Genomic DNA, 20,954 nt, shown 5'->3' with positions numbered 1-20,954 from the left:
GTACAGAAGTCATTCGTTGGGCAGTGCATTCATTTTTATAACAAGTTACCTGAGGATGCTTTAAGATTACCCTTTCCAGCTCTTAAGAATTACTTAAAAAAGTCATTGATGTTGAAGGCTTATTACAGAGTCGAGGACTACTTGACAGACAAACATGCATGGTCCAAACCAGAAACTGTAATAACGACAAGTAGCAATTAAAAATATTGTATTATGTGTAGAGTTAAAGGTGACTCAGCTCAGGTAAGAAAGCACATCAAATTGTATGAAAGCATCTCATAACAATCAGTCAGATTCATATAATATGTATTCTCATTTCTTTTATTGATTTTAATTTCTTTTCCTTTTGTAAGATTTGATATGTTTTCTGAAAGAGCTACGTATTTGTGATTTCATGTACATATATGTTTATTTTTTATATCAAATTCTATAAAGTTATGTTCTCACTGAGTATAATTGCATGAATTCTATAGTAATTTAAATTGTATTTTTCTTAATTACTCGTAATGCATGTTAATTATAAGATGTAATAATGTTTTGAAAAGATGTGTCCCGCCGAGTTTGTTGCCGGTCCCATATTGGGATACCCTCCTCCAATTGAGGGGGGATTTAAATCTTCTCGGGGCAGAGGTGTACGGTTGGAGCCGATAAAGGTTTATTTGACGTTCATAAGCGCATTGTAATATGCCTACTTGAATAAACTATTTTTTATCTTATCTTAAAACGTCAGTCCATGAAATGCGAGTAACCAATTCTTGGACATCATTCGGCAGTTCGTGGTCTCGGCCGCCATTACGCTGTGTACTGCTGCTCCAGCTATCCTCCAGTGCATCGTGAAGGCCTATCACCGTACATCATGCATCAATACTTTGTATTGTGAAATATTTTACTTGTAATCTACATAATTACTGTATTTTGTCAAAGGCCCATGAGGCTGTCACTTCTCCAATAAATAATAATACTTGTGGTTGACCATTGGCCGCTTATTTTCGACAGAGGGGAACGCCTGTTAATGACCACTCCGTTTGGTTATATTCTCTAAGGAATAAATACACATATTGTATCCATTTGTATCATTCAAACGCTTTTTTATCCCCCGTTGTAGAAGCGCTCGTGCATATAAGCCCTAACCAAATCATAACGTAGGTACGTCGAAACGAAACGCACCAAGTGTAGTGTCATGGCCGCAGCCGTCAGCCTGCTGTCATAATTAGTTTAGTTACTGTCAGTGTCAACCTAATGTCATGATATAACCAAAAGCAAGCTTGTATGTAGTGTATCAAAGTAGGTTTAAGTGCGCAAAATAAACGTTTTTCCGTTTACCAGCACTCAGGCTGAGCAGGCTTTAAATAATGTATTCCAGGATAAAAATAAGGTATTAGACGTTTTGTTTATTACAATTCACAAACCCTGTATGTTCATGGTCAATTAAATTAACCTGTTTACAAGTTGTTGTTAGATGATGAATGTATTTTGAATTCACTAACTTTATTGTTATTTAATAAATGGAATTCTATGCGAGGAAAAGATCGTTTGTTTGCCCAGAAATAAGGCACAAATGGGTTGTTAAAAAATCCTAATAACTAAGTACATTCACTGTGTTCAGCTGTTGCCAATGTGCTGGAGGTGTCCTGTGCAGATATTTGAGTTCAGCCGAAGTATCAACGGCGCTGCGACCCTTTTACTTCAGTGTACATCCAGACTTGTTCGGAAAATACCCAGAACAGAGAGTAAGTTTATTGCTTTGTATTTTCATCTGTTACTCTGATTTCTGAATATAGACTTTAAAAGTTACGTCTTATTGCAGAAGATAAATGAAAACTCATTACAACAATTAAGTGCTCTAATAGAAGCACAGCAATCTAGTCGAAGAATGTCTATACCTCCACTATCATTTTACTTAAGGCAAAAGGATATGGCAGAAGGTATGTCAAATTGGTCAGATATTCTCTTAATAATTAAAAATAAAACCAGTACTTTATTTATATTGATATCTAATAATATATTTTTGAAAATGTGTTTATTATGAATGTCATTAGATCTGATCTTGTAATAGTAATTTAATTCATTTGGTTTCTAGCTCATTGAAATGAATAATCAGAATATGGTAAATTGATGTGATCTTGAATTAGAATGAATGCAAGTTTCATCATATTCTACCGTGAAGGCAACTCACTAGTTTGCTGTTTTAACCTCGTAAGTCCACGCATACTTATACAAGTACAAATTAAATTCGAGTTTTGAACTCTTAGCGCCACTTGCACCATTCCACTAACCCGGGGTTAACCGGTTAAATCTGGAGTTACCATGGTTACAAGTACAATTTGACACTGGATTAACGGTTTAACCAGCTAACCTCGGATTAGTGGGACGGTGCAAGTGGCGCTTATAGAAATAAAAGACAGTTCCAAATTCAAAAGCGCAAAAATTTACTTGGGTCTTACGAGGATAAATCAGGGGTCAGCAAACTTTTGAGGAGAAAAGCCAATCACAATTGAAATCATTAGTTTTAAGTATGTCAAAGAGACACAAAAGTTGACTTAATAAGTCTAATTCTTCTAATTGTTAATTATTTGGGTATCTTGAAGAGCTATATTGCAAATCCAAAGAGCCACTTGGCTTGTAGCTGCTGTTTGCCTACCCCGAGTTTAGGATGTGAAAATGTAGATTTCATGTTTTATTCTACTTTCAGGTGAATTTAAACTAGTCAGAATCCAGTTGAACAGCAGTGATGTTAGGGAAACAGTTGTAAAAGTTTTAAGTGCATGTGATATATCTACAAAATATATTGATAAGATACCAAAGAGTCCACAGAAGAACAACAATACTTTTAGGTAAAATAAAAAAATAATTAAGCTAACTTTTAAAAGTTGCTAAATTAGAAATAAGTTAGAATAATAGGAATAATTGTTTTCAGTAAGGAAAACTTTACAAAAGCATATAAAGAATACAGTGTTGAATTTGAGAAAGTTGCTCGAATGAAGAGAAAAGTTGAGGAAAAGAAAGCAGTTGAAAATCTCATGTAAGTACTTTCATTATGTTATGTGATGATTTGATTACCATATTGATAAGGAAAGAAAACTCATTTTATCACCATTTGACAGAATATGATTGCTTTAGCATTCCTCATTATTTAGTTTATTTGGTCAGATTCTTAATTTCGAAAAAAATAAAAGAAATAATAATAATATATACTTGTCTAATTAGACCTACACATCAAGATTTGGGATTTTGATGAACATTCATTGATGAAACTAAATTAAATGAAATTAATCATCTTTATTATTACAGAGAGTGGATCTACGACAATAGTGCAACAGCAAGGAGTAAATATGACGCAACAAGTGCAACCAGGGACCAAGTGAAGAGCTTAATCGACCACCTATGCAGTGCTTATGGTATAAAAGAAGTTCGTAAAATAAAATATTAAGTCAATACTTTTACAATACACGTAAAATAGGCGCACGTTGTCGAGTTACGGAAAATCGCCCGAACTACAATACAATACTTTTTAAATCCGTATTTTATAATCCGTATCGTATCTTTAAGGGTCTCAGTAACCTGCCGCTAAAAAGGCGCTCCCATACAATCTAATTTACACTCTCATTTTAAAATGGCATGCTGGAATAACATAAAAATTGGCTTGAACATTTAAGTAACAATGTCTGATGCTAGTTTTTGTTGCTAAATACTGTAATACAACTAAAATAGATCCAGTAAAAGTTTTGTATGTAAAACATTTACTCGCTCTATTCTCTCTGTATTAATTACAAGACGCAACGAAAACTACTATAAGACAAATATATGTTACTTGAATCCATGCCAAAAACAAATCATTTCAGCAAGACATTTTAAAATGAAAGCGTAACTTCTACTGCATGGCGTCGGCTAGGTCCAACAGTAAAACCATTTTAATTCATAATTAGTTCAGTACAGGGGTTTACTTATCATCATTTATGATGTGGTCTACTGTCTGTTTTACCTTACTGCATACATCAGGCGCATAAGTCCGCTGGGACGCATTTGTTTGTTCTCATACAATGTGCTTGCAGGTAAAATATGATGGTGGTTGGAATATTAGCCATATCAGAGGTGCGCTACAAAGTCTGGTTGCGCTGGCCACGCAACATTCGCAACATATGAGTAATTTAACAGGTAAGTTCGAAAGTGATTGTGCACTTTCAACTGCAGAGATAACAATGTTTTCCATATTAATTAACCCATGACAATATAAAAATATTCTAAAAATGCTGTACATGCATCGTGATTTGCCCTGGGCGGGATAAGGCAGGTAGTTTGTACGGGCAGCTTGAGGCCTCTAGCCGTTTTAAACACCTCTGACCGATCATCGTCACATTACTTATGTGATCCATTTTAACAAGAGCTCTGCGGCGCACACGTCACACTAATAATGCGACATGTGGCCCACACCCAGTGTTGGCATCAATCTGAACTAAATCAATCCGGATTGATCAATCGAATTGACGCGTCAATCCGAATTGATCAATCCGGATTGATCAATTCGAATTGAATCAATTCTGATTGACGCGGCAATCCGATTGAATCAATTTGAATTAACGCATCAATCCTCAATTCGGATTAAATCAATTCTCAATCTAGATTAATCATAGTCCCTAAGATTACTTTTCAAAGGTGTAAGTTTTTGGGACTTACTTACTGGACTTAAATTCGATATCTGAGGTTCGCAGAGGTTCGAAAACATGTTCCTGATGTCAGTATTGACTGATGTCCCTTTTTGGGACATTTTTCGAAATTGGCCGATTAAGTTCATATTCGTAATCGATGTCGACCATAGGTCCCTAAAAGTTTTTGGGACTTACTTACTGGACTTAAATTCGATATCTGAGGTTCCCAGAGGTTCGAAAACATGTTCCTAATGTCAGTATTGACTGACGACCTATAATTTTATTATTACAGGACCGGGAGTACTTATTTTATTTATTTTATATAATATTATTTATTTAATGTATCTTATTTATTTTATATATATATATATATATATATATATATATATATTTATTTTATTTACTTGATTTACTTGATTTTTTTTATTCTTTTTTTTTATTTTTTTTTATTTATTTATTTTTTTGTTTTTTTTTTATTTTTTTTTATTTTTTTTTTATATATTTTTTTTCTTTTATTTATTTTATTTATTTTATTTATTTTATTTATTTTATTTATTTTATTTACTTTTTTTTTATTATTATTATTATTTTTTTGTTTTATTTTTTTTGTATTTTATTTATATTATTTATTGTATTTAATTACTTTTATTTACATTATTTATTTCTTTTATTTATAATATAATAAGATTTATAATAAGAACACACCACACATGTAGATATAAAGATAAACAGAGGAACGGCAAAAAAACTTGTTTATGCTGGAGGCTTCATAGATCGCTCATGCCAACCTCGATTATTCAATAACTTGAATTTAAGTGTGCATAAAGATTACAATCGTTTGAACTGTTCAAAAACTTTATAATGAGGTAACTGAATAGACTGGGTTTTTATTTCGGTTACCGGTAACAGAGGTTAACCGTATCTGATACGGTTACCGAATCAAAGTGTTACCTTATCAGACGGTTACCGTTATGGTAGGTGTTTTTACAACCGCTTCTAAAATAACCCTATGAAAAACCCCGGTTAAGGTAACCGGTTCCTGTCCCTGGTAGAATCTAAATATTGCCGTTGAAACCATGTTTTGCACCTTAGATATCGATTTTGAATGCAAGCAGTCACTTTCAAAAAATGTCACTAAAATGTCCCGAAACATGACACCTTTCAATATTGCAGTCGAAAAGATGTTTAGAAACGTCTGGCTACCTCAGATATCGATTTTAAACGCAATCGGGTAATTTCTAGAAATGTCCCAAAAAAGGGCATCTCTCAATATTTCCCTCGGAAACAAGTTTCGAAACCTTTGGGCACCTCAGATATCGATTTTGAACGCTATCGGTTAATTTCAAGGAAAATCCCGAAAATGTTCCAAAAAGGACATCCTTCATAATGCCGTCAGAAACATGTTTCGGAACCTTTGGTAAACTCGGACACCGCTTCGGAACGCATTTGGTCAGTTTCAAAAAAATGGCCTAAAAGGACATTAAGGTGTACATACAAAGTAATCGTCAATCCGAATTGACGATTGAGGATTGAGGATTGACCGGTCAATTCGAATTAACGATTAGTAATCGTCAATCTTCAATCAGTAGATTTAGAATTAGTTTCGTCAATCGTCAATCGTCAATTCGAATTGATCGGTCAATCCTCAATCGTCAATCGTCAATTCGAATTGATATTTTGCCAACACTGCCCACACCCTTGCACACTGTTCGAACGTTTGATGAGCATTTTAAACTATCATTGTTTCGTTTCAGGTAGAACCATTGCCTTAGGACAATTTACTGGCGTAAGCTTAGATGGCGATGTTTTCCTAAATATAATTGATGTAAGAAACGAATGGCTCTCGGTAAGTTACATTAAGTATACTTAATACAAGTCAATAGTATATCATGAATTGATTTAAATGCATGAATTAATATACTTATGAGGTCAAATACGAATCATAATAAATAATCATATTTAGGTAGGCTGACCTAAAAATTATCGATCATGTGTTTTATAATACTTACCTACTAATAATCGCCAGGTGACAAGCTAAACTCACTAATTACTAAAAAAATATGAAACAAAAATCAACCTTATTTACTATGGCTATTAACTTGTGGTAGTAATTAGTGAATTTTACTTGTCACCTGACGTTATGTTTGCTATGTAGTAAGTCCTATACAGTTCCTAGATATTTAACGAATGTGTTATATATATTTCAGCTTATTAAAAAGGTTAGCCAAGAAGATAGCGCTCTGACACAGATACCTCACTACGAAGAGGCTTTGTCCAGTATACTAAGGAATATACACATTTGTAGACGGTAATATTTTATTTTCGTTTTACTATTAAACAATGCTATTTTGTTTTGATATTCCAAAATAATATTGAGTTATTAACTATTCAAAAAAATCGAAAAGCAAAAGACAAAGGCAGTCTTTAGTTAGACTTTAACACCTTTACTTTTATCTGAATCATATTTGATACACTTCTTGGTTTACGATTGGCCTGATATTTACAGAAATTTGATGGAAGTGCAAAGCGAGATACAGTCTGCAGTTGGTACAAAGGTGTTGCAATATTTATGTTATTAATTAGTACTAACGTAAATAATCTAGCCTATTTAATTCAAGAGGATATAATAAATTATTTGCCAGTCGCTTCTATGAAATACATCAAATAAACATTTTTTATAGGAAATTCATGCCAAAAGTGTCCGCTCACCAGTACTGCAGCCACTTGAGGCAGCTCATCACATCCATCGGGGACTTTTACGGGCGGGGGAAAAAGATCCCTGCCTCGGTGCCTGAATCGCTTAGCAAATACCAGATTGTGGTTGAGCCGTAAGTTCGAATTGTTTTCATGTTAGTAAAATACATACTTATGTTTAGCTTCGTAATTTTACTTGACTTGTTATAGTAGGTATAGGTCAAAAAAATCCTGGTCGCGCCATTGGTACTTTAAATTTCACGCCTATGGAGTATAATAAAAAAAATTGCAAAACCGATCGTGTTCGAAGACATACAAAGTCCCCTGCCGCGTCTGTCTGTAGGTATGTTCGCGTAAAATTCAAAAACTAGTTAACGGATTTGCATGCGGTTTTCACCTATCAATAAAGTGATTCTAGAGGAAGGTTTTGGAAAAGGTTTTGTGTAAGCCGAGCGAAGCCGATGCGGATCGCTAGTATGGAAAATATTATTCATCAGTGTCTAAAGGGTAGCCTTTACTTACAGGGAGGCCGGTCCCCTGATGCTGTCCCCCACGGGCCAGTTCATTACGCCGTCCTCCTGTCCGGCTGACGAGCTCATCTACTTCATCAGCAACCACCTGGACGAAGCCATGATGCTCCTCACTGAGTACAGCATGTAAGTTTTCAATCACACTTCTTGAATTAAGTACCGTACTGCACCTGCTTACAGAAACATTTGTTCAAACAGCATTTTCTCGAAGACGTTTAGAATAATAATAAAATAAGACCGAAACACGCTATTTCACTAAGTATTATTCTATGGTACTTTTGGTGCTTAATTTTTATAGAACAAAACTTCCAAGAACATACGTGTTCAGGTTAGGATTTCACCACATTTCACAATCTACAGAACAAAGAAAATATAGAGAACTTTCGCTACAAATATTACAGACACAATTATTCATATGAATTAACAAAACATGCAGAGTTTGGATGATAAATGTAAAACAATGAGAACGTAAACAAAATTAGCTGGGTACACCTTCTTGGATGGCCTATTCATATTTCTATGGAAATATTAATAAGGAAAACTGATAATGAAATGACAAAAGTTCCATTGAACAATTCGTTTTATTCAGCAACAAGCACGTGGAAAAGGCACTTTACAAAGAAGTGAAAGAGCGGTTCGGCCTCCTGGAGCTACACAAAGACGACAGCATCACGCCGGCGCTCATGATCCTGTGCTGCCAGCGGCTGCTCACGCGCATCGACAATATTGACACGGTAACACATGTTAACCAGTTATAATGTTAGAAGTAATTTACAGATGGCGCCAGCGTAGGTGAACCCGTCAGTCCTGACTAAGAAGTGTAAAATTCTTGTTTTTTTTTGGGAAAACTAAATCTCATATAATAAATCGATAAAACATATACAACACATATGCTGGCGCCATCTATACAAAACTTTGAATAGGTAAAATATCTATATCTTGGCAATTGTCATGAAAAATTTACACATAGGCATATTGAAATTTTTAAATTGAATCATAAAACCTGTTAGTTTTTTTTATTTTTATGTAACATTAAAAAAATATTGAATATTCATAATCAAGATTTAATATTATAATATCAATGTCAATATTAAAAAGTATTAACTACACCAAAACTGGAGATCACATAGAGTATTTATTAATCTAGGACTATAATATTCAAAAAATGTTGTTTTTTTGTTGCAGAAATTACAAGGAAATATTGTATACGTCACACATTACTACTCAGTACTAACGGAGGGCGTTTTATGCATACCTTGGAACTTCAAATGAGTCCTTTGCACACTTATACCTACTTTGTAAAAATTTTTAAATATTGTACATAGGTCACACTGAAAGTTTTAGAGTAGACCATTTTGAGATAATACAATTAAAATAACCAATATTTTTTTTAAATGCACTCCACTACGCTTTATATATATTTCTTTTTTAATAATAAAAATATAGTAATCGTTTTCTTAAGATACTTTCAATTGGGCTGTCATTTGTTTTTTTTTTGGATTGGAAATTGAAAATATTCGTGTTATGATTTCTTGTGGCCTCAGTTAACTTATTAAAGATGTGATGATGATGCGGCTATATCATGTAATAACATAAATACATAAAGCATTTAGTATTTCTTAATTCCGTGGAACAAAGTTCATCAAGAATACGAATTAGTCCAAACTATGATTGTTACCTTTATTTCAGTCAGTATAATAATAAAGGCGGCACCCTATGTTAGGTTTTATATAATGTGCTTATATGTATTTTTATTGTTTTGTAAGTGTTTTTATATTTTACTTTTATATTCATATTATAAAATCCTAACCTAAGATAAATAAAGGAGAGAATCTTAGTGTTGTGCTCCGTGACAGTATCATGTCTGCTTTTGTTTTTATTAATAAAGGTCAACAATATCAAGCGAGTGGTTAGAACGAAGCCTGCGATTATCATCTAATCTTTAATCAATAATAAAAAGTTTTTTAAATAGTAGGTATTGATAATCTCTAAATGTACCTATACGATTGCATTTTATCACGTTGTATTTTGTAATATGCTTTTCATGCTTAGAATCGGTGCCACAAAAAATCACAACTTTAGAGTATTATAACGCTTACATTATTTTTACAATAGATTATGAAATCGTTTCGAATTTACATTAATATTAATATTAATTACTAGTTAAAAGTTTTAAACAAAGATGTATAAAATCATGGATAAATGTATTGTAATATTTTGTAAAAAGCGAATATGATAAATATGTGTAGAGTCAGAAATAAAGCTAGTAGTAAATATCAGTGTTTCTTGTGTTGCACGATGACGAGCTTGTTCCTCTCCTTGGTGACGCGCGCCGCGGGCGCCGCCGTGGCCGGCATCAGCTGCCGCAGGTTCTGACTCGGAATCAACGGCGCCTGCAACACACAATAACTCAATTAACGCATATAACGCAGTAATCGATTTAATAAACGTTTAATGGCCCGAGTCGCAAACCAGTCGCCAGTCTAAGGGAGGCCGGATCCAAGAAAGTAAGTAGTTTTTCACCCCGCCATCCCTATTCATCCCAGTTGACGGTACCAAAGCATATTCGCCACTCACCGGCGGACATCTGGCCAGCTGCTTCATCCGGTCGACGAGGCGCATAGCGTCGTCGGACGTGTCGGTGTCCGTCGTCATGCCTAAGGACAGCGCTCGCTCGGGGTTGCCGCCCTCTAGGAAACGGTGCACCGATTGGTATTGTCTGAAATTGATTAGGTAAATTAGGGGACACGTCAATTTCGTGTTACATTTAGAAAAAAAAAACAGGTTTTGTTCTTCTTTTTGTGTTAATTGATAATTACAAACTGGCAAACTGGCATTTCGTCAACGGCAATAGAATACAAAACACTATTAGTACTCATTCCTTTTGTTTTGGGTGATAATACAGTATGATTCTCTCTGCCTAATGCTCCAGTGACAAGTGACTTTTTCATCTTACATTGTAGAAAGCAATTTCTGGCAAAGAAAATTTTTAAATCGAAGACCTCGAAAGTCTGTTTGACATCGATGTTATATCTATAGGACCTCGGGGAGATATTTTGCCCTGCGGTCGGTTCAATAAAACCATGGAATCTATTGCGGTCGGCGACCGCGTCGAGCGTGCGCGGTCGTGACCCCGCAGCGATAACTAAGGTAACTAAGACGCCACACGGGGTGGAAGCGCACCTGGTCTGCGCGTGGTGGCGGGCGCGCTGCGCGAGGCGCCAGGCGGCGGCGGCGCGCGCGCGCCACGCCGCCGCGTCCTCGGCCGCCGCCGCCGCGCCCGCCTCCAGCGCCGCGCACGCGCTGCGCAGGTCCACCACCTGCAACACGATGTATCAATATAGCCTCCTGAAACCCTTTCTACAATTTTGAGTATATATGCATACCACAGTGTAATTTGAAAATTTGTGCAAGGTTCCAGATTTGAAATCTAATAAACGGCTTTGAGAGACCGCTCGCCGCCCCGCTGCCCACAAGCGTCAAGGCTAACGATGTCTTCCCGTGCGAGGGTTGCACTGAAAATTTCGGGAATAGCACAAATGGACAAATACTTTTATTGTTTTTCAAGGTGGTTTATCCGGTGTGGTCACAGCGAACATGTTACATTACAGCTACGCCGCGAACGCTCGTCTCGAACGCTCTGCTCACTTGTGCTCCATATTCAAAATACCTGAGACCCGAGAAGCGCGCTGGCTAACCTGTACTGACTGCTGCGGATTGTCTGTATCGTGTTATATTAGTTACATTCAGTTACATTACACCGAAATGTTATAAGTCAGTCGCAACCTTTAGACACCTGAATTTACAATTCATCTTGTAACAAACCTAAGGTTTGACAAGTGCAACTGCCGCCCATGAGGAGGTGTTGCGAGATGGAAAGGCGTGCGGTACGAGTTATTAAAGTTAGCAATTCGTAAGAGGATATGACAATTTACCTAAGTTATCATTTATGGAAACTCGAACAATTTCAAATAAAATAAAATACTATTGACTAAGTTATACAGATATGGAATCCGGGGAAATGTTTTTAGTTTAATTGAATCCTACCTAACTGGGAGAAAGCAATATACTCAACTGGACCATATATGCGTCAAGACCAAAAATCAAGTAACGGCTTTATCCGATCTCAGAGAAATGAAAGCAGGCGTCCCGCAAGGCAGCGTTTTAGGACCACTCTTATTTCTCATTTATATAAATGATTTCCCATTAGCTATCGAGGAACCCATGATTCTCTTTGCTGATGATAGTACCGTCATATTCACAGGAGAAGACTTACAGACTTACGAGACAGAAATAAACAATTGCTTAAAATCGCTTATTGAATGGCTCAACAGTAACAACCTTCGTATTAATTTAGACAAAACCAAAATAATGCATTTCAAACAAAGAGTAGACAGAGTGACAGATTTAAATGTATCATATAACGGACATATAATTGATGAAACTGACATAACAAAATTTTTAGGATTAAGCTTAGATAATCAATTAACATGGAAATATCAAATTGACCATATATGTAAGAAACTTAGTACATTTTCATATGCGCTACGTCATCTTAGGAAAGTAGTTAACCAATCCGCTGTCATAACTTCCTATCATGCTTACGTCACGTCAACTTTAAGATACGGAGTAATTTTCTAGGGGAACTCAACAGACAGAGATTTAGTATTTAAAAGCCAAAAAAAATGTATACGATCCGTATGTGGTTTAAACATAACTGATTCATGTAAAGCTTTATTTACTGAATTAAGAATATTAACTCTTCCATCCCTTTATATATACGAAACAGCATTGTATGTGAAAAGTAATATAGGTCAATACACAAAATTTAACAGTGCACGTAAAATTGACAACATAAAAAATAAACTATACAAAACAGCTCTTCTCTCAAAAAGTATATTCGGAATGGAACCCCGAATTTATAATAATTTACCAGAAAGCATACGAAAACTACAGGACCTACACATATTCAAAAAAGAACTTTTCAAATTTCTAGTAAATAAAGCATATTACTCCATAAAAGAATATCTAGATGACTATGACATATGACATAAACATTAATTATAACCATGACTAATGATAGATTTTTATTTTATTTGAATTATATTTTATTGGATTTAAATTTAAATGTAATGTACTTAATAATAATTTTAACTGTATTAATTTATTTTATAAGTTTTGACATTTGCAATATTAATTTAGGTTTTCACTCTCTTTGACATTTGTATGCCAACCGGCAAAACATAGCGCTCAATGTACCCATATACCTAAGACCATGTATACCTATGTTTCACAAATAAAGCATTCTGATTCTGATTCTGATTCTGATTCAATAGGCATAATTTTCCACTATCAGAAATCGAGACATATGTACCTTTTGGAAATATCTATAGAGAAGGGTCTTCATTTCATCATGTGGCAGTTTGTCAAGCCTCGCCATCAGCATCTGCTCGCCCCGGCTCTTGGAGTCGCGATTGTCGGCGCAATCCGACAGAGAGGCGGACGGCGAGCGACCGCATATCAAGTTGTTCTTGTACTCTATGGCGGTGTCTATTGCTTCTATAGCCTCTTCACATTCAAGCAACTTGCGCTCCTAGAACATGAAACATTGTTAATGTAGGAATGGTGATAAAAAAACCAACGAAAAGTTTTATTTATAGGAGATAAAATGAAGTTTGTTGACAACCATAGATGAAAGATGCTTGGACACCTCTTACGACACGATTAGTTTATCAAAAACATCATATAAGGGAGAGTTTAAGCAAACAACACATACATTGATCAAGTTAAGGAAAACTCAACGTCACGTCGTATCAGGCTGATGACAATGATGGTGATGAGGAATGGTTTCTATCTAGATTCACATATGAAAATAATGAAGAATGTGTTAAACAAAGTGGGTCTAAATCATCTCAACAAGTAGCAGCCCTCCTGTATGCTTCACATTAGCTAACGTAACTGGTCACATTGCTCAAGAGGACATAATTTTGGATCCACATATAGGTTAACTTACCTCAGAATCTGATAAGGATTTGTATATTTTTCTTTTGTGACCTAAACTACATCTTTGTTCATGCAAACATTCCCTGGTCTTCCTCAAGTTTTTAATTTCTTTCCTTAACATAAATTCCTTTTCTTTTGATAGTTCTAAATTCTCCAAATCATTTGTCTTTTCTTTAAGTATACTGTCTATATGAGATATTCTATGTGTAAAGTGTTTTAATGAATGCACCTTTTTATCTTTTACTTCAACTGAAGTTTCAGATAGTTCATCTAATTTCATTTTGTCCTTAACTAGTTCTACATCTAATGTGTTTTTACGTTTTTCGTCCTTTTTTATTTGCCGCTTTATTTGATCTATTTGTTTTTTATATGTTTTTAGACTAGTTTCATGCTTTCTTATTTCTTTTATATTATCTTGGTCTATTGCACTGGACTCTTCACTGTCTTCTAGTTGTTTTTCATATTTCTCTATTATAGACTTACATTGTTGCAAATGGTGTAATAATTTGACATTATTCTTGTCTATAGCTAACTTTGAATGTGTAGCTGCAAAATCTGCCTTGGCTTTATTATACTGGTTCTTCGTGGCTACTTTGTCAGCATAAGGTTTATTTTGTGAATTGTGATTCATTGCTCGCGAGAGGTCATCTATCAGTCTTTCTTTGGCAATACAAAGATTTATCAATTCTTTGAGTTGTGATTGGCTGTTCCCAATTTCTTTAGATAGTTTCCTAGCTAACACTTGTTTCTGTGCATATTTTTCTTTAGTCATTTTATACTTTTTACATAACTCTACATTCTTTGGAGAGTCAATCATTTTAAGAAGCTCTCTCTCAATCAACTTTGGTTCAGGATCTAGATCATTTTTGTGAGATTCAATAAGAATTCTTTGAGATTCAGGTGAGATTGCTTTTGCTGCCACTTTTCTTAGTAAGTCAAGTTCTGGTCCGGATAAACTTTCGCCTGGTTGAATGGTTCTTCTACGCCCAGAGTTTGACTGTGAAGTCATAATTGGCAAAGATTGTGACCCACTAGTTTCAGATATTGTAATGTCATCAGAGTCTGCATGGTTTAGATATTCCTCACATCTATCTGCAAATAGTTGATCATTCTTTTCCCTAAAATATTCCATGAATTTATCTAGTTTGTCTTGGAAGACTGTATCAGAGTCACTATCTTCTGATTCAGACTCTACATCAGATTCACTGGGCTCATCACTGGGTTCAGTGTCTTCTGCAATTCTTGGCAAGCCATGCCTTGGGCCTACATCTTTATTTTCTACCACATCTGTATTGAGACATTCATCACATTCAGCTTTCAAGAACAGCCATTCACTCACTTGGTTGACATCTGTTTCTGATAAAGATTTAGATTGCAATATTTTATTAAATAGTCCTTCTGCATTAGATACTAATTTGATCCACTGAGCAGTAGCAAATTGTAAATTGAAATTGTTATCAACTGGTGGTGCCATCGATTTTTCACTGTATACAGGTGTATTGTTATCCGCAAATAAATTGACGGTGACAAAATTCTTAATTCCTCTGCAGCATAAACACAAATTCAGTATTTTCAATGTATCTTGATAATCTTCAGGTTCCGTGCTGGTACAGCCTATCACCCAAGTAAATGCGCGACCCCCAAATGAGTCTCGGAGCATAGCAGTGAGAATACATTGATCATAATTTATTTGTTTGGGTGGATTGCCAGCTAACAGTTCCTTGATTATATTTTCTAAAGCAAAAAGTCCAGGTTCTGGATATGCAGCTAGATCACAAAAGCTAGCTGTTGACATTCTGTGATTGAGGACTCCATTTGTGCCAACCCATTTTTGTTCCATACTGACTGTAAAGACGGTATGGTTGTTACCCTGGCAACGCTGCCGCCAACCTAACTGCAAATACTGAAATGCTTCCTCGACATTACAGCACCTGACTAAACCGGCTCCCAATACATCAAATATATTGTTGTTCACAACTTGCATCCATGTTATGTGTAGAATGTACTCCCTCTCAGGCATTTGATTCAGTTTATGAAATATCTCAGTCAGGAACCTGGGTACAATGCCTTGGTCACACTCACTATGAATGCATTCAAAACCTGAAAAATGTAACAAAAATCAATAAAGGGGTTTAACATAAAGATGTAACTAGATTAATTGCAGCTCTCATAAAATAAAAAATGGCGTAGTAAAATCTTTAAACGAAATAAATGTCATATATTGTGGCACCCCCTGGCCATCCAGGCCATGAGAACAGTATGGTTTGCCCTCCTAACCAAATCAATTCAGGTAATTCCGGGCTAGCAAAGAGAGATGGCGCTGCCATTAACACTCTAAGAACAAATAAAATTACTAACAAGCCTTTGGATATTTTCATACACTTGGAAACTTGGCCCTATGCTACCAATCCCAGGTGGCCGAGCAGTTCAGGCATCTGCTGCATAAAAGGAGGACGCTGGTTCGTTTCCAGCCCCGAGCACTGGTCCTTGATAATTTTTTCCTTTGTATATGACATTTATTTTGTTTACTGTTTAAATAGTAGTGTTTTAATAGAAAGTAATTTAATTTGTTCTTATTTGCTTTCATATAATTTTTTGTATTTTGAGAAAGAATGAATACAAAAGACACACAGCACATGCCCCTGATCCTAGTAATGCAGTTTGTTTGTAGAGTTAGCATTGAAATAGAAATCTTGTGTAACAATACATAAAAATAACAATATTAGCAGATAAACAAACATACAAAAACAGAGAAATTTCTCTATTTTAATGTTTACAATTTACAATAGGAAGACCTGTCATATTAGCCACCACAAAAATTAAAAAAATGTTAACCAATATTGGTTGGGTTGATCATACAAGTGACAACCGTTCATTAAGACTTAATCCCATTTTGACCATTTTATCAACAAAGTTACGTTAAACATACCTGGCCCGAACAATGTGTAGGTCTTCCCAGTCTTAGGCTGCCCAAAGACAACCACTGAAGTATCACATCCGTCTAGGAAACAATTTATTTGCGGTATCATAAACGAATTGAAGAGGTGTGCTTGAGTACAGTCCACTGGCAAAGCCCTGTTGACGTGAAAAGTTTGTCCACTTTCTGTTATAACGATTTGAGTCACTGGATTACTGAATATGCATTGTGAAGAGTCCACTAGGCTCGGAGGCTTCAACCGCACAGCGATTTGCACTGGGATTTCCATGGCGACTCCTTGGAGGAGCTAAATTATGAAATAAGTAAGTAATTCTATACTTATCCCAAGATCACATTTTGTCTACACTAGTGATATTCGTGAAAAATCTTCTATACCTCGAAAAATAACACAATCTACACCAAATTGTACACAAATTGAGGTGACACAAAAGTGACAAAATCAAATCACTTTTTTTTTAACAAAATCAAAACGTTCAAAAGAAAAAAGTTTTTTTTCTAATGCACAGCTAAGCTATATACAGCCAGATAGTCCGCATACATTTTTTTACACGTTGATTGCTAGGTCCGGCGGTCAGGCATTATCAAATCCGTTCAGACGGAACAATCAAACTGCCAATTTATTATTTATTTATTTATTAACATAAAAGTATACAGCTTATACAGATACAATGTCCCACAAAACAGTTTTTTATAGATTTGATTATAGATGGTCGAGCAGATCTTGTCAGTAGAAAAAGGCTGCAAATTTGAAAAATGTACAATACTTTTGCTGTCACTACTAAAGTCACGTCTAAATTAAATTACTAAATTGCCTGACCAAACTGGTAGAAATGAAATTGGCTCGCCGATCTCACTTGATTTAATGTTAAGATTTTGGCCGATCAAATGGATGGCAGATGGCCTTGGAGATGTGGACGCAAGAATGCCAATTTTCGATACTAGTATACGCGTGTAGGGGCACTATTACTGTAACAAACGAGCATACCAGACCGCGACCCTTGTCTAATGCCTTTTACACTTGGTCCGTAATCAGTTAAGGTCGCAGCTACAAGCGAGAGCGAGAAAGAGATATGCTGACCCATTGCTGACCGGACTATGCAGTCCGGTACGTTCGTCTAAAGCCCCCTCCAGACTATGCGCGTGAATCGCGGGCGAAGCCGCGAACGCGAGTGTGGAGTCGATTTCGCTGTCCGCGAAAATCGACGCCACACTTGCGTTCACGGCTTCGCGCCGCGATTCGCGCACGAGTGTGGAGGAGGCTTCACAATGTTCGACTTCGCGAAACGGAGATCGTCAGCCCGGCTGTCGGAAATTTTGAGTGACAGCAAGGGCCCAACCTTTTCTGTTCTCTTTCAAGGCGCAGCAACTAGTATCATTTCTCTCTCCTCGCTCTTTTAAAAATGCCGTTTGTCAAAAAAGGACAACCATAACAGTTGACAAGGTGGACTTCAAATCAAGTGTTGCCTTTCTTGATGCGCCCAGGCTGTGTATGTGTGCGTAAAAGCGTATATGTGTGCTTTCATTGTGCTCTTTTAGGGATGTGAAAAGTCGATTTTAATCATGTTATATATCGATAAACGCTACACAGCGGAACGAAATAGCGATTAATTGAAGCTTCAATATCTTTGTTAAACATAAACATAATTGAAATGCTAATGGATAATGAATATATTATAATATAATAATATAATTCAATTATTGCGGAACACCTATTTTAGGAGGTATTTATGTATTTTAATTAAATATCTGAACTTTGCCTTGGTTCCCTGCTGGGGCGTGACTATAAAATTGTGATCTGATAACCACAATAAAGAATAAAAGCGTTTTTGGTCATTTTAGGTATCGTTAAGCCTTTGAAGTTAAATTAAAATTGCAAGAAATGTCGATAGTTTATCGATATGACTTTATCGACATGGCTACAGCAACGTGGGCCGCATCGTTAATCGTACACTAAACAAAAGTGGCAACAGTGACAGCTTGCTGAGACTACGCCAAAGAGCATATAATCACTACGTTTTAAGAGTCGGCACTCTCGAACAATCCTCGAACCGAATTATGAACGTACATATCCCAACACACCAAATACAGGCTTAAAGATCTCGCATCCAGGCCATAATTGTTAAAAAAAGAAAAACCACACAATACTACCAACACAAAAAAAACAACGCTAGGGCTCGACACTTTCAGTACCTACTGTTTATCGATATCGATAAATGTGCGATACGTGCTGCTGTATTTACCTACTGTACTACCTATTAATAAAATAAAAGAACATTATATATATATAAACAATTTTATTTTACATGATAAAAATAACATAGTTTATTATTCAAGTAGGCATATTACAATATGCTGAATTCGCGCGCATTCTTTTTTAATCTGGTCCCTTTTTATTGAAGGCACTGGATGGAGAATGATTTCCACAAATGAACTTGTTTCCATTCAGCTTTTGAATAGGTAAATAAATACGCCAAATCCTCATTTCCTTTTCCTCAGCTTTGCCCATAATCGACATCTGAAATAAAGAGATTATCGATAAAATTGGTCGTACACTATTCGTGTCATAGGTTACTTAGTTTTTTACTTAAAAATACTTTATTCACAAAATATGTTCGTTTTAATCATGGATTGTACACGACTAAAACTAATTAAATTAGTAACTGTTAACGACTCAAAGTAAAAAATGAAAATATTGCATACAAACATCAGTTTACCGACCTGTTCGGATCAAGGTGGAAATTTGGCCAAAAATGCGTCAGTAGTTAGTCTTCTTACACACCCACTACAAACTTCACATTTCCTTAAAGATTTGGCCCCCATTTAAATAACAGCTAAAGTTATTTTACCAATTACAATAAAAAATAACCACGTATTTTCACGTTCACGACAATTCAAATGACGTTTGACGTTTTACTACCAATCATACCAACCTAAAGAAAAGTAAGTATAATACGTCTATGTTAAAAGCAAGTATGGTATGTGCCACCAAAATGCAACAGCAGTCATTTTAATTCGATAAGATTATTTCTATGCCTCAATGTTGGTAACAAGGGCTTTCATAATTTATCAAAGTATGGGGTGTCGATGGGCTGACTACGTCTTTATATATTATAAGTCTATGAGTGACAGTTTAATAAATGTAAAAAAGGAGAGCCAAGTTCAATACAAAAATTATGCTTGGCTGTGTGGCTCGCCGCAAAAAGAATGGAGATCTAAATGAGTGCCACTGCCAAGTTCTATGCAAAATCCAAATATGTATTTATAGGAACAAAATAACATTATAAACAAGTATTAAACTCTATTTCTTTGCTTTATTGGATACCTATAACAATTGCTGTTATTTAAAAAAATGTGAGATCTTAAAGTAGGTTAGATTTGACTTGGCCAGTTTTCATTATATCAATCATTTTATATATATTGTAATTCTGATAAAACCTGGCCAAGCCAAATCTAACCTACTTTAAGATCTCACATTTTTTTAAATAACAGCAATTGTAATAGGTATCCAATAAAGCAAAGAAATAGAGTTTAATACTTGTTTATAATGTTATTTTGTTCCTATAAATACATATTTGGATTTTGCATAGAACTTGGCAGTGGCACTCATTTAGATCTCCATTCTTTTTGCGGCGAGCCACACAGCCAAGCATAATTTTTGTATTGAACTTGGCTCTCCTTTTTTACATTTATGTTTTTGGTGGGATATCAATACTTTTTGTAAAGAAAACTAGGCAGGTATTGAGATTTAATGTTTTTTCTTGTGTTTCCGCTGTATGGTTTTTACTTCTGTTCTTTGTATAATTATGTGGTGCCGCGCGCCGCCGACGACACACCGTTGGCCAGTTGTTTAGAGCGTATTACAAGTTTTTTGTATGGGGACACCACTTATTTTTTGACTAAACTTTATTTTAATATAGCAAATATAATAATACATATATTGGGGTAGTTACAAATATCTGCTTGTAACGGTTCCAACGCTACAATAAAAAAATATTTTTTTGTATGGGGACCCCCCCTATTTTTTAACTTTTTTTTATTTTTAGATTTTTTCCTACGGTTACACACAATAACCGAGCTGGATTCCAAATTTCATCCTTCTAGGTCATCTGGAAGTAGGTTAGGTTTAGGTACTTATATGTCAGT

General features: G+C 35.4%; 2 protein-coding genes across 2 annotated transcripts; one reads left to right on the top strand and one right to left on the bottom strand.

Annotated features, from left to right (window-relative positions):
* The first annotated feature begins 1,241 nt into the window (after window positions 1–1,241).
* On the top strand, window positions 1,242–9,915 carry LOC134664033 (T-cell activation inhibitor, mitochondrial). Its single transcript, XM_063520599.1, has 13 exons — window positions 1,242–1,375; window positions 1,607–1,730; window positions 1,808–1,925; window positions 2,693–2,834; window positions 2,918–3,022; window positions 3,292–3,409; window positions 4,053–4,155; window positions 6,401–6,492; window positions 6,854–6,954; window positions 7,328–7,474; window positions 7,865–7,996; window positions 8,460–8,604; window positions 9,056–9,915. The coding sequence occupies exons 1-13, from the start codon at window positions 1,353–1,355 to the stop codon at window positions 9,140–9,142; spliced, it is 1,437 nt and encodes a 478-aa protein (XP_063376669.1). The 5' UTR covers window positions 1,242–1,352; the 3' UTR covers window positions 9,143–9,915.
* A 140-nt stretch (window positions 9,916–10,055) lies between these two features.
* LOC134664021 (kinesin-like protein costa) lies at window positions 10,056–17,224 on the bottom strand. The gene is made up of 6 exons (XM_063520588.1): window positions 16,803–17,224; window positions 13,884–15,973; window positions 13,245–13,463; window positions 11,054–11,190; window positions 10,448–10,589; window positions 10,056–10,263 (listed from the first exon to the last, which is right to left on the bottom strand). The coding sequence occupies exons 1-6, from the start codon at window positions 17,077–17,079 to the stop codon at window positions 10,147–10,149; spliced, it is 2,982 nt and encodes a 993-aa protein (XP_063376658.1). The 5' UTR covers window positions 17,080–17,224; the 3' UTR covers window positions 10,056–10,146.
* Window positions 17,225–20,954: the final 3,730 nt, after the last annotated feature.

Source organism: Cydia fagiglandana, chromosome 1, assembly GCF_963556715.1.
Source record: "Cydia fagiglandana chromosome 1, ilCydFagi1.1, whole genome shotgun sequence".
NCBI classification, from domain to species: Eukaryota; Metazoa; Arthropoda; class Insecta; order Lepidoptera; family Tortricidae; genus Cydia; species Cydia fagiglandana.
The sequence above is the reverse complement of the archived record's forward strand: the minus strand, read 5'-3'. Positions and strand labels throughout refer to the sequence as shown.

Bases quoted from the DNA above. Each gene is read 5' to 3' on its own strand.
- LOC134664021 (XM_063520588.1), bottom strand. From the start codon at position 17,079: ATGGAAATCCCAGTGCAAATCGCTGTGCGGTTGAAGCCTCCGAGCCTA. The intron at 15,974-16,802 runs GTATGTTTAACG...TACATTTTTCAG, and splicing joins CTACACATTGTTCGGGCCAG to GTTTTGAATGCATTCATAGT. The intron at 10,590-11,053 runs GTGCGCTTCCAC...AATCAATTTCAG, and splicing joins CGCCACCACGCGCAGACCAG to ACAATACCAATCGGTGCACC.
- LOC134664033 (XM_063520599.1), top strand. From the start codon at position 1,353: ATGTATTCCAGGATAAAAATAAG. The intron at 3,410-4,052 runs GTTCGTAAAATA...ATGTGCTTGCAG, and splicing joins GTGCTTATGGTATAAAAGAA to GTAAAATATGATGGTGGTTG. The intron at 8,605-9,055 runs GTAACACATGTT...TTTTTGTTGCAG, and splicing joins GCATCGACAATATTGACACG to AAATTACAAGGAAATATTGT.